This window comes from Pelodiscus sinensis, chromosome 12 (assembly GCF_052426305.1).
Source record: "Pelodiscus sinensis isolate ZL-2025 chromosome 12, ASM5242630v1, whole genome shotgun sequence".
Lineage (NCBI taxonomy): Eukaryota > Metazoa > Chordata > Testudines > Trionychidae > Pelodiscus > Pelodiscus sinensis.
The window spans coordinates 21063400-21078094 of NC_143063.1; the positions used below are offsets into that span (position 1 = coordinate 21063400).

A 14695-nucleotide genomic window follows, 5' to 3' on the forward strand; every position below is an offset into this window, starting at 1 on the left:
AATTAGGGAAACTACTCTCCAGTTTGCAAAATATCAATCATGAGTTTATGACTGCATATTTTCTAGCGAAGATTTCTATCTTGAACATTTAAGAGTATAATATTTTCTAGCGAAGATTTCTATCTTGAACATTTAAGAGTATAATTCTAATCAGGTTTATACTGCATAACCGGTTAATGAAATATGGAAGGAAGAAATGTGAAGGCTCATGTAGGAATGTGCTTTAGATGTTATGTCCCAACAAATAATTAAAGCAAAGCAAGTTTCAGAAAGTTCTTTATTTTTAAGTTTGTTCTCTGTGTGCAATAGATAACTGACTTCATCATTAAATGTTACAATATATAATGAGCTTTAAATTAGATAAATTGGCATTTTGTGTTTAAAGACAATCATTCTTCAATTTTCTAAACTGTTTAAAAACATATAAGTCAATCCAGCTACCTTAACAATTCTCCCCTCCCCAGTATCCATGGCTTTACATTCACTTTCTAATGTTTCTGTGAATGGATAATATATATAATAAGGTGAAACTGTAGAATATTTAACTGCACTTTCTATCCTCAAAGTCATACTGCTCTTTGAAATTTAATTAGATAATTTCCCTTTAAAATCCTATAGGGATACAACCAGTAACAGAAAGACACAACCCTACTTCTTCTAGTCCCATATAATTAAGACTCAGCTATGCCCAAGCAGCATGTTACTAGCTTGAAATGGCAATACAAAGTAGTTCAGAATGTTGTTAGACATGGTTTAGTTTCACATCTTAATTGTATCTAAATCTCTAGCGCTACTGTGGACAGCACCATCATTTCAGAATAAGCTCAGTCCATAAGCAAACTTCACAATTCAACACATTGAGGCAGTATGGTCTTTAAGATACTGATCACAGACTGCTGAATTAAACCTAGGCAGCAGTAGTCAAACTTTTTGTAAAAAAATAAAAATAAATATCTTTGAACGCATGCTTAGTTAAATGCCTGCTATCAGAAATAATATAAATGCAATAAGATACTAAAAAAGTATACAAAATGAATTACACTGACCTGTTTATTAGCTAGAAATTTAAGTATTAACTAGTTAATATATTATGAATCTGCTGCCAAAAAGGAAACAGCCAACCTCAAACTAAAGTTATTTAATATACTACTTTCTGTAGGAGACTACAGCAAAAGCAGTTTTGACCTACCACCCTCATTAACCGTTTTTAATACACTGATTTGTTCCCATCATGAAACAGGCACTTTCAAAGAAATTACACAGTAATTAGAAAATAGCAATGGTGCATGTAAAAGATTGTTAGAGACAATTTGGAGTTATGTGCCCTTAACTAAAACTGAAATATTGGCAAATGTGAGGCGTAATAAGTCATCCAGTCATAGCACTGTATACTAACAAAATAACACTTAGATTTATTTTAACCACTTCACATTCTAGTCACAATGACTAGTCAATGGAGGAAAAAAAAGTCCTTTCCTGATAAATATTTATACTCAAATATCAGTTATCTTTGTTTTAGAGACACTATCTTCCTCACAAGCAAAATTTTGTGGTATATCTTGACATAATGATGTATAGTAGAAAAAAATTGTTCATTGAAGGGCCATAGCTAAAGCTATTTATACTCACCCGAATAAACTTTAAAGGAAAAAATTTAACATTAAACTAACAGAAGTGGATTAACTATAACTTTTACTAATGCCCCTGATGAATAAACTAAGTGGAGTATCTCTCAGGAGCCTGTTTGATAAAACATTTCCACTATAAAAGTGATTCTCACACATCCTTCTGTACTAATAAATAATAAAATTTGTTAGTTTTGTAAACTGTGTTATCTTTAAAAAGGATCAAGGCTTTAAACAAACCTATCCAGCCGTAAATACGCAAATCACAAAGGCAGTCAGATAAAATTCAGGTTAGTGCTATATCTAAAAACTATCTAAATTGAGCATTCAGAATGTGTGTACCGTTGCAGAGTAATAACAAGCGCACAAAATACAAGCTCTTATCACATACATACATATAGGGTACGTCTACACTTGCACCCTCTTTCGAGAGAGGGATGCAAATGAAGACATTCAAAATTGCAAATGAAACGGATTTAAATATCCCATGCTTCATTTGCATATTCACATTATGGCACTATTTTGAAATAGTGCTTTTCAAAATAAGACGCGGTTATTTCGAGGGAAAACGCTTCTCTTGAAATAACCCTTATTCCTCATACAATGAGGTTTACCAGTTATTTTGAGAGAGAGGTTTTCTCTCGAAATAGCTGCATCTCAACAGCGGCTGTCATTTCGAAATAGCGCCATAACGCAGATATGCAAATGAAAGGCGGGATATTTAAATCCCGGCTTCATTTGCAGCGCTCACCAGATGCGTGCTACCGCATGCTGCGCATGCACTGACTGCACTGCGCAGCCGTGCCAGGCTAAAATCTACTCTCCACAGGCAAGTAGATTATGTTAATTATCAAGCCTTATTAATTTGCATCCCTTTCTCAAAAGAGGGTACCAGTGTAGACATACCCATATTGGCTAGTCTGTTTTAAAAATTTGCCCGTGGGCTCAGTGTACTAACAGAAAAAAAACATTTGGTGACCTGTCTTAAAGTTATATATTATAACTATAATAATGTATGTAAAATTCTACCTTGTTCAGAAAAAATGTTTTGCCAAGAATTTCCGTGAAGAAAAACACATACCCCTCTTGTTGTAGGTATTACTACTAAAATGTTAAAGTTTTCTGGTTCTGAAGAGCTAATTAAACAGGAGGTGCCCTTTCTGATAAATAGCTAATTAGTCCAAAACACATACTTGTATATAAATGTACATTAATTTTTAAGAAATATACATCTATACTTTTCTTGTGAAGTAGACACCTCACTAGCAGTAAAATGATGCAAATCAGTTGTATGCTTACTCGACAGAAATAGTGGCCTCAAGTCATATTTGCCTCAAGTTTTTGGGGAACCTTTGCAATATGAAGTTCAGCTTGATTAGTTATTCTTATTTCCAGAGCTGTCCCAAATCTTTTAAGAATGCTAGTGCAAAATGGGTCAAATGAAATAAATGTTGAGGTTATGTATTCCACACAGAACACAACAAGGAAAATTACATTTACTGATAACACTGTCAAACTTATGAAGATCTCAGACATGGGATATGTTTTTAAACAGGCACAGCTCTGAAAACAGAGACATAGGTGATTAGCTTGGAGAAGGGTCCTCAAAGGTCAGTGCCACATTGGTTTAAGTTTGCCTTCAGTCACAAATTAAAAAAATAAATTTAGTCTTGTATTTGCCTGTACCACACTACACAATTTGAGTGGCTGTTTCTTGTCAAGAGAAATGTCCTAGAAGGAGAAGAGCTGCCAGCTGAATTAAGGTGCATTGAAAGATCTGTTAAGCAAAGTTTGCCGCTGCTATCCTGCCTGACAGGCAAATACAGTTCATACTTCATCTTCATAAGCACCAAATCCTGACTAATACATACTAATACATTTAATGCAAAATAACAAGAAAAAAGTTGGGATAGAAATTCAGAAGCAAGTCAACAGATTGAGGGACAGGCCTCATCCAAGCAATTGAAACCAAGCTAGAGAATCTCACAAAACAGTGTAAATACACAAAGTCAAATGGCATGATTGCAATGAATATAATAAATTTCTATGCTACTAACATTCACTGTTTCTCTCCAACGTGCATATATCCCTAAATGGGCTTTTGTTCTCTGGAAATAGTCTGGATTTCTTCAAAGTCAGAAGATCAATTCTGAAGGTCAAAGTGGCTTACTTCCAATACATACTAAAACAGTTGTTTTCATCTCATCTAAGAAATGAAATATGTTTTGTCTCTCGGTATAGGGAAAATAGAGCAACATAGGTTGTATCCATAACAGAGGTATTTTGAACCAACTTTAGCCAAAATTCATTTCCTGTACAACTGCTGATTAAGAAAAGTTTTTACATGTAAGCTATAGAAGAGGCCTGAGTTTGTGGAAAAGGCATCCAGGGGCAAGGGAATGTGCATTATTGTGCAAATTACTCTTTCCAAAAGGAGGTAGAGTAGAATAACCATGTAATAAACTGTAGTTGATTTGTGCCCTCCCTTATTCAACAATCTTTGGCATGAAAACACCTTTGCCCTAAAGTCCATGCATATGTGAATGGTCCAAATGTCTCTGACACATGCAACACTGCTAGCAGATCTAACAAGCTATGAGGCAGTGGAATTACTGAATCGTAAATATAGAGCTGGAAAAGATCTTAAGAGGTAATAGCATCCAGTTCCCTGCACTAAAGGCAAGACTATGTAATAACTAGATAAATCCTGACAGGTGTTTGTCTAAGCTGTTCTTAAAAACCTCCAAGAACAGAGATTCCACAATCTCCCTAGGCAATTTATTCCAGTGCTTAACTACCCTGACAAGATGTTTTTCCTAATAGCTGTTTTAATAAGGAAATTAGTTAAATAGTACATCTGCAACTATATGTGCTAGCAAGGGCCTTTCATCTCCTTGACTGCATGTAGGAAAGGAAATATTAGAAAATGCTGCAAATAATTTTAGGATTTTTCTGGAATTTATCTCAGAAACAGGCAGTCCAACAGTTGTTTCTAGGCACTTTCAGACGTCTTTTAAAGACTCTTCCCTTGAGATGTGGAGGAATCATCAGTAGTACACATACATTTGAAATAATCTCCTTCACATAAGGAGAAAAATTCTAAGACTTCACAGAAGGGCAGTGTTGGCTCAAAACACATTTTGACAAACTTCGTTACAGACTCAGTTCAATCCAATACCTTGTGACTTGGCTGTATCTGTACACACAAAGTAAGTCCTTAGTTCTCCCTTTCCTTTGACATTAATGAGTCCCCTGCATTCACATGAATATCCCAGTCCCTGTAATATTTTGCTTGTCTCTTCTGTAACCTGAGTGAAACAGAAATAGTGAAATTCTTGTAAAACTCCAGAGAAATTAATTTTGAGTATTTATCAATAAAAATGCTAAAAAGTTTCTAGAAACATCTCATGCCTATCTTTATACCTGAATTCTTCCAAGTTCCCCAGTACTCTCCATTCGGCTAGCAACATTGACCGTGTTGCCCCAGATATCATACTGGGGTTTACGAGCCCCAATCACACCTGCTATTACAGGCCCATGGTTAATCCCTACAGAAATAAAAGTACATGTTATTAGATTTCATATAATTTTGCACTTCAGAATCTCCTTCCATCAGAGGTCCACTGTAGTGTTTTACAACCAGCAGTGACTACAGCCTTGCTGTGTAACCCACATACCTAGTGCAGTTCACTGTCCCATGAACACTTACAGCAAGAGATAGGAACAAGGGAGCTCTACAGCCTAAGCTGAGAATCAGCTGGTTTTATAGCTCAAGCCGAAGAGGCTCATACACTAAACTCCAGAGGTCCCAGGTTCAAATTTGCCTGGTAGCAGTTACAATTGCACTTTGGTGATAAAGAAGCACAGAAATGAAGTGACTAGCCCAGGGTCAAAGGAAGGTTGTGACAGAGCTGAACACATTCAGCAAAAGTCCACCATTCCTGCACTAGGGAGAACATTAACAGTCTAACATCACTAGAAACTGCCATGTAACAAGCCAACAGCAGCACACTGTCCTCTTATCACCCCTATATCCAGCCAGCAAACACTATGCTCTCCCTCTCTTCCCCATTAGCAGCTGCTGCATTATTTCCTTTTTCCCCACACCCAGAACCATTCCTGAATATAGCAGGAATATTGGGGTAATGAGACTATACAGCCACATTCAAAGGTTAGATGTGGAACCTCAATGCTTGGCACATTTAAAACCTAGACTAGAGAACGTTCTCTCTCTCACTATTTACATTATGTTTATTACTATAATAACCAAGTGGCTGATCAGTGGCTTGACCATCTTATAATCCTTTTCTAAGTTTTTGCAAAGCTTGTAGCAGTCACAACCGATATGAAAATGAACTTACCAACACGTAAGCGGAAATTGTTAAAGGAATGTCTGTTGATGCCATCCAGTTTACTCATCAAGGCAATTCCATACTCCACCACGATCCCAATTTGAGCATGCTGTCTCTCCTTGTCCTAGGTAATTTGTAATGAATATCAATGTCATATATACTCAGGCAAGATCATGTCAAGCTCTCAGTGTAATGAATGACAACCATCCCTCCCAACAGATGATGGAAGCTCTATGGCAGCTCAGTTATTTTGCGACATGCATTGCAAATGGTCACTGTAGTGCTGTTTTCTGATGAAGTCCAGTACTATGAATTTATTGTGTATCAATTTATAAAGATTGGAGGCCAAATCTATGTCAAGCCCCAGATGAAATAACAGACCACAATCAGAGCTCACGTCAGACAAACGTGCACAGTAATTAAAATGAATATTAAAATAAATTGGTCTGGCTGGCAAAAGGAGAGCATTATTTGCTTGGCATTCATAAACCTTGCTCTTTACATCTCTTTCCAGGCTTTAGTGCCTATTTTAAATTAATACGTAATACTGCACTTGTATATACGGCACATGTATTCTTATGCTTCACACTAACACCCTCCTGGTGATGGGCCTGAAATGAAAAACAGATTTGCAACACCTACTAGCTCCAGGGTGTTTGAAAGCTGGATTTGATTTTTGCTACCTGAGTTTATTATACCCGGTTCTCTGCATAGATAACAATAATAAAGTCAATCTGCCATCAAATCCTGCATCCAAATCAGCAGGGCTCGCCAAGCAGCGGTGAGCCCCGCTCACCAGCTGCACGGTTCTGCGCTCTACGCATGCACAGATCGCTCTGCGCCGGCTCTTCCAGGGTGTAATCTACTCGCCACGGGCGAGTAGATTACATTATCTGTCGAGCCCTGCAAATCAGACATGGCTGAGATTATTAATTATTTGGCATCAACAGGCCCTCAAGCCCTCAGGCTGCCCACAATTTAAACTTTTGTTGTATATTTAGGAACCTTCTGCTCCTGGAGTCAAAGATTCTTGGGAATTTAAAGAAAAATGACACTGGTTTGGGATCTGATGTCTGCTCTTGAGAAACAGAAAGTTAAATGAAAGTTAGTCAAAAGTCACAGCTTCCCAGTGCTCTGAATTTCAGAACAATGTAGATATAGTTGTAAAACAGCAAACTGATTTTAAAGGAAATAAACTGGCACCAACTTCACTGGTCAGGTATTAAAGAGCAATGAATTCTCTGGTGTATTTGTCGTCTAAAGTAGTGAGTTGTGCCCATGAAAGCTCATAATACTATTTATATATTTTTGTTAGTCTCTAAAGTGCTACAGGACCATTGTTGGTTTTTTTAGTTACAGACTAACAACTAACTAACCCCTCTTAGACCTGCTGTACATCGGGCTGCAGTTCCATCAGATATTGCATCTTGGTAATTTTAAACCACAGTATTTGTTTTTGATAACAAATATTGGAATTATAGCTTTAATTTAGAAACATTTCAGAAATGTATTATTTATAATATGTGATACAAAAGATAGCCTCATAATATATATCCCTATCCTCTTCATACCTGAGACTATGACTGCTAATAACTTTCATCTTCCTTTCCATCCCACTGCATGCTGTCACTACACATATACAGATATGGACAATTACAACTCTAAATGTGTTTATACTTCCAAAGGGTATCATACCTGCTTGTTTTCTTGGCCTGGTGCGACACTGAGGCCTGCTGCTGCCATGTAAGTGCTTCCAATGGTTTTGATTTTTTCAACACCACTAAATTTAGGTTTTAACAACAGCTGTTTGGAGGAAACAAACTAAATTATAATTTGAGACCTTACTGCCATATATCCCCATGTATTCTCAACAATGAGCTTATAATACCTACCACATCCATAAGATTTATCTCTAGAAACACTATGTTACTTTATCACAAAAACCTCAATATTTTAAACAACAAAGTGAGGAAGATTTCTTTTGCTGCTGATTTCTTCCACCTACTCCACCACCTTTTTTGGACATATATTATAGAAATGTAGTAAATCCTGCAGCCCAGTAATAAAATCTGTGACAGATCAGTATTTGTATCATGTGGAAAAACACTAAGTCTTGTTTATATTGTACAATTAAAGGAATAGATGATCTAAACTGCAAGAGTACATTAGATGCAAATCATGAAAATTTCACTTTCCAAGACAGTATGGCTGATCCTGGTTCATCTTACAATTTTTTTTTCCACTTTTCATTGTTCTTACACTGAAGCACTGTTCTAGAAAAGCATTTTTATTGTAATCATGTAAATTCAGTGTTTGCCTGGAACTTGAAATACCTCATCAAAATCAGCAATAATTTCATTCAGCAGTCGTAAGCACTCCAGTCCTTCTTTATTGACATCACATTCGGTGTAAAACACCTTAAAATCAGGTATTGATGCAAACATGACACAGACACAGTCATAAGACTGATGGTACCAATCCTGTTGGAAAGCAATAATTTCAGTTACGTTGTAACCCCATAGTGTGTAACCCAGTGGTCTCCAACACTTGTTACACAGTGTATAACAAGATCACTTTTTCAATTTAAGTTCAATGTAAGATGTAACTCAAACCCAAATACCCTTGTCCCACTTCCTTCTCGCCCCTTCTTTGAGGCCCTGCCCCTAGGCCTCACCCTGCTCACTCCATTCCCTTTCCTCCTCTATTCTCACTCACTTTCACCAGGCTGGGGTAGGGGCTTGAGGTACGGGTTCTGGTCTTGGGCCAAAGAGGTGCTCTGGGCTTAGCCCAGGGTGAGGAACTGGGGTGTAGGAGGGGTTTCATGGTGCAAGCTCTGGGAAGGAATTTGGGTGCAGGGGATTCACGCCTGGGGCAGGAGGTGGGTGCAGTAGGAGGTTCAGGGCTGGAAGAGAGTTCAGGATGCAGGCTCTGGCTGGGTACCTTTTAACTGAGATGGCTCCTACGTGGTAAAGCAGTGGGGTTAAGGCAGGCTTATTCCTGCCCTGGCCCTGCACCACCCCTGAAAGCAGCTGGCATGTACAGTAATGGTTCCATGGCACCATGTGCTGCCCCTCATTGACAGGCACTGAGTACACAGCTTCCACTGGCCACGGATCCCCCTTATTAATCAATGGGAGCTGCAGGAGTGGTGTCTGCAGGAAAGGACAGCATGTGGAGACCCCCTGCTCTGCCTCTCAGGGGCTGCTGGGACATGCCAGCCACTTCCAGGAGTAGCAATTACCACAGGGATAATGACGCCAGCCATTACAGGTTAGGATTTGAAAACTCACTACTCAAAGAACTAAATTTAAGCATAAGAGAGAAATGAAAATGATGAAATGCACAGACCAGTCAAAAACCCAGAAATAACCCACTCTGCAAGCAGTAAAAGAAGTAACAACAATCCCCCACGTATGTGTTGGATCGGGAGCTGAGCGTGAAGGACAGTGTATTTGTGAGAATGACAGACGCACGCACAATGTGTGAGAGGGACAGAGATTTGCATTGCCAAGCTCCCTCCAACCCCTTCACTCTGTGTGGTGATATGGTACAGGAGTGGGGGGAGGGGAGACACCCTGACATCAGCACCCATTTCCCCTTCTCCCTCTTACACCCTGCCCAACAAGCAGGAGGTTCCCAGGGGGTGCTGCAAGGCAGAGGGCAGGAGCAGCATGACAGCGGGTGGAGGGGCATCTGTAGTGACAGCGCTTCATAGCTTCCCAGCCAAACCAGTCAGGATCACCAGTAGATCCTGATCTGGTTGGTTACCACAAGTGTAACCAAAATTGCATTAATCTTTTAGTACATTTAAAAAACAACTATGACTAGAAGTGAACCCAACTCAGCCACTGGAACTCAGCAACATTAGCAAGAGGACCATACTTTCCTATTTTTATTTAGTAAGGATTTTAAGTGCTGAGAATGAAACCCAAGAAGATGCCCCCCCACTGCGTTCTGCACAGTGATTTCTCTCTCTGCTCCAATAGGCCCCATCCTCCCAGCTCAGCCAATCCAGAGACTCACTACGGAGCAATGCTTGCTCTGTTTAAGGTGTTGGCAGAGTGAGTTGCAGGGTGTAAGAAGAGTTGCCATCAATGCCCTGTTATCACCTGTCATCAGGGAGCTGCTAAGCAAGTGCTGCCTGCCCCTCAGCTGGCTCCCTATAAAAATTAAAAGGATCAGCTGTCAAACGCGGTCTCTGGAGAGGTGAATCCCAGCATCACTTCTTAACTAATGATCAGTGCCATAGCCAATGATCATCTCTGATGTGGATTTCCATGCCCCACTTCTTCCAGTGATAAAAGCAAGCATTCATTTAAACTGAAGTCCTCTTAATGCCATGGGGTAGCAGCTCGTTGCATGTGGGAATCTTGTATCATGGGCCAAGAAAAGGGAGGAACAGAGGAAGTAAGCAGTAGCATGGAACCCATTCATGGGCGGCCAGGTGGCATTCTCCCAGGAATCTGATTTATCATCCTTCCTACTATTAGAGTAAATTAAATATACCTCATTTAATTTGTCACCAATGAAATGAGCAGCAACATGTGCTGGAAGAACATTTTCTAGCAAGAGCCTGTTTACGTTCTCCATGGTTTCAAATTGTTCATGTTCTTTTTTAAATTTATTCTTCCACAGGCAATCTAATCGACAGTAATACTCAATCTGCAAACAAAAATTCATGCAGTAAAATAAACCCATGTAGCTCTGAGATAAGAGTTTAGAGGTTTCAAATCAGGTGAAAAGGGGCGCAATGACAGCCAAGCTTTGTCAAGTCACTTAGGACCCAAATGGCCACTGAAATTGCGACTGCAAAAATTGCAGAAGCACTTGTTTTTGAAAACAGAACATATACAGACACATGCAATTCAACTGGCATCAGATGAATGCTAGTTTAATTTGCACATGTAAAGCACATTTGTATTGTTAATGTAATCATTATGAATGAATTTAATACTTATACTTTAGTTTAATAATTAAATTTGCTTTGAATAATGCACAGACACAAACAACTCTGCCAGAAGGGTGGAAGGTGATTTATAAATACAATTGAAAGTGGCTAGATTATGTAGATTCTAGGTGCCCACTTTTGTGACTGCAACATCAAAAGCCACTTTCAAAAGTTTTAGAGTTAGAATCCAAAATATTCCTGAAATGTGTAGAAATCTTACCCTCCTTTCCCAAACACTATACAAATGATTTTTTGGTGACTAGGACCAACTACCAGAGATAGAAAACAGGTAAATTTTATTTAACAACTATCACCAAGTGAAAAGGACTGAGGTTTTTATTTTTATCCATACCTGTCTTGAAAATAGTATCAGAGTTACGTAAAACAAAGCCAGGTATAAGTTAGTCATCACTACTGGATCTTTGATGAAAAGCCTAGAATACAGAAAATCAACATACAATTGTCACTGTGAATATTTTGGAACCATTGGGTGTTTAAAAACAGAATCTTCTTGCATTCTGAAATACTCTGTCACAGAAATAACACAGTCCCCCAGTGTTAACATAGTCCCTTTGCTTATGGGTCCTGTCTTCATAGCAGTTTCCTGCATCTTAGGGATATAAGCGAGTAGTCGACATTTCAAAACCTACTGGGTAGTCAAATGGAGTTGCTTCATCTGCTCCCCTCTTCCATCCGCTCCTCTTCTTCTCTGTATGAGAGGCAGCAAAGGGAGGAGGGGAGGACAGCAGCCAGTGCAGGAAGGAGCCAGCTTAAAATCTGATTCCCCCCAGCACTATCTCCACAGTGCTGCCTGCTCCCCCTCCCTGATGCTGGCGGGAGGGGGGGGGCGAATAATAGGGGAGGATGCTGCCTCCAAGCAACCCCTGTTCACGGCATCCCCAGCTAGCCACAGGTGGGGACTGCTCTGGGACTGAGGCGGCTCTTACTACATTTAAAATGCAGAGCTGCAGCGGTCCAGAGTTGGCGTGAGCTGGGTCTGCTCTGTCCCAGTTCCAGCTGGCTCCTACTGCGGCTCTGCAGAGGGCCCCCTTATCAACTATTCATGTAGTTGATACAAATTGTATTGACCACACAATTAGCCAGGGATTTTTTCAATTATATTGAGCTAACACATTTGAAAAGCTCAGCAAGACATAACCACAGAGGTTTAAAGCAGGAAACAGCTTCCTTGCTTGTGATGGGCAAAGGTACTAAGAACTTGTCTGGAAACTGCACCTGAAATAAATAAATTTGCTGTAGGTATTTCAGTGCAAGTCTGAGTGGACACACTTATTTTGGAATACAAGTATTCCATTTCACACTTCCAATCCACTCATCAACTCACACTAAAATAACTAAAAGTGAGAATTACAACTGAGTTATTTTGGTTCCAGTTTCTGTGTCAGATGAACCAGAAGTCTCAGCACACTAAAGTTGTCTTTTGCCTAGCAGATTATATCCAGAAAATTTGCAAATGGCTATATCAAGCTTCCCACATGGTAAATGCGAATTATTTTACTTTCTAAACCAAACATGTATCTGGAATCAAGAAGGTAAATGAATAACTGTGGTGCTTAAAAGTGGTATGATTAGTATTGCATTGCCAAATATGCATTCTCCACAAATACGCATCCCCATAAGCTCCCTTAAAATTATCAACTATAACATGAATATAAATACCATACCATTTTGTAAAGATTTAATGTACGAGGTAGACAAAGTGTCTTAGACTTTGCTATACCGTTCTTTCCCTAAGGGCAGTAGAGTACATACTACCACTTGTCTTACAGTTATTACATTGTGAAGTTTATTTGAAAATGTGTGAATGAGCAACTACACTAAGCTCACTTAAGAACCAGCTAAAGCAGATCTATTAATTGGATAAATTATGGTGAATACTGGAATCTATTGAAGGGGGCAGTCTGCTTCCTAGTTGAAGCCAGCTTCCATCATAGGCTTAGAAGAGGGGGGAGAGTCAGGGCAAATGGGGTATAGCCCCCTAGTGTATAAAAAATATCCTAATGGGTTCTGGCACAAAGTCTTACAATACTTCAAAATTCCAATGAAAAGTGATGGAATCTACCAGCCCTTTTTAGGGAGAATTATTGTTCACTATTGGGAACTTCATTCCATACCTTGTGTTATTGGTGTCATTGAGGCAGCCTGAACTCCAGTTCGGATAATTCTGGTGGTTACTAAAGATGATGATGTAGACAGTCACAGCGATGGACAGAAGGAGAACTTTGAGTTCAAAGCTCATCCGAAGGAATACAGAGCAAGCAATGAACCCTAGTATGCAGCAAGAAGTATAATACTGTAACAAAAGACAATAATGTGATGTTGAATAATTCACACTCTTAAGACAAAGTAGTAGCAGTAGCATCTGTATTACAGAGATGGGGAAACTGCAACAGTTTGCATAAGGAGTCACTGACAGCCTGATCCAAAACCCAGTGAAGTCAACAGAAAAACTCTCATTCACTTCAGAGGGATCAGATTTCTGGCAAATCGTAAGTATTGTTTCACTTTCAAAATATTCCCAGTTTTACAATCACGTTCTTCGTTTCTTTTGAATATAAAAGACAAAAATATCTACAAGGCATGGAACAAATTACTAAGCTATTTGTACCATAACAATGATAACCGTGCAGGTATAACAAAGATATAGGGGCTGATCAATTGAGCTATCAAAATTTACATCAACCGAGGATCCACTCAATAGCATGTGATGTATCACACTGGACCGAACTTGCCCTCTTAAAAGATCTTGGGTCTGATTTTCATAGATTCAAAGGCCAGAAGCAACCATCTAATCTGATCTTCTGTATAACACAGGCCATAGAATGACCCAAAATATTTATAAAGCAGATCTTCTAGATCAGTGGTGGGCAACCTATGGGCTGAATGTGGCCCATCAGGGTTCTATGTGTGGCCTATGAGGCATTTTGTTTACTGCTGCCAGATTCTGCTGGGTTTTGTCCACATAGTTTTTCCCTACCACTATTAAAAGTAACCCACACTGAAAGCAAGAGCATGTGAAGTGAGGTGCATGCTGATCACACACAACACTGTGAAAACCAAGTGCTCCCTCTGCAGCCAATAGGCACACCTCACAAATTCTAGGTACGCAAGCGTAGTTAGCAAAACTACCCTAGCCCAGGAGACTGTCTTGATTATGACAATCTTGCAGCCTACTGAGACGAAGAAGGGCCACTCACATGGCCCACTCACTAGCCTAGGCTGCCCTTCACTGTTTTGGACTAGCATCCAATCTGGATTTTAAAAGTGACAGTGATGGAGAACCTGCCACCACACTTGATATATTGTTACCATGGATAATTACCCTCATTGATAAAAATGTACCCTTTTTTTCCCAGACTGGATTTGACCAGTTTCACCTTGCAACTGTTGGACTATGTCATATCCTTCTCTCCTAGCCTGAAGACCATTATTAAATTGTTACCCAGGCATATACTTACAGACTATAATCACGTCACCTTTCTTTTTTGTTAAACTAAACAGACTAGGCTCTTTGAGAACCCAATATTCCAGCAGCAGTTGCACCACTGCCAAATACAGAGGTAAAATAACCTGTACCCCTACTTGAGCGTCCCCTGATTATGCATCCCAGGCTCACATTTTCAAAGGTGCTCAGCACTCAAAGTTTAGAGGTCTGTCTATACTGCAGGTGGGAAGACAGACACATGCAAACTTTGCGTGAGCCAGCATGTCAGAAGTAGCAACACAGCTGGGGGTAACACGGGTAGCAA

At 39.4% G+C, this 14695-nt stretch overlaps 1 protein-coding gene across 3 annotated transcripts in view; it reads right to left on the bottom strand.

Annotated features, from left to right (window-relative positions):
- Positions 1-259: 259 nt before the first annotated feature.
- ADCY7 (adenylate cyclase 7) overlaps positions 260-14695 on the bottom strand; it is a 124608-nt gene continuing 110172 nt past the window's right edge. For all 3 annotated transcript variants that reach the window (XM_075940248.2, XM_006121142.4, XM_075940249.2), the window contains exons 19-26: positions 13061-13239; positions 11278-11359; positions 10484-10639; positions 8311-8457; positions 7673-7780; positions 5987-6101; positions 5049-5173; positions 260-4933 (exon numbers count right to left, since the gene is read on the bottom strand). In XM_075940248.2, coding sequence (XP_075796363.1) covers positions 4787-4933; positions 5049-5173; positions 5987-6101; positions 7673-7780; positions 8311-8457; positions 10484-10639; positions 11278-11359; positions 13061-13239 — 1059 coding nt within the window. In that variant the 3' untranslated portion in view covers positions 260-4786. The remainder of the gene's footprint in view (positions 4934-5048; positions 5174-5986; positions 6102-7672; positions 7781-8310; positions 8458-10483; positions 10640-11277; positions 11360-13060; positions 13240-14695) is intronic.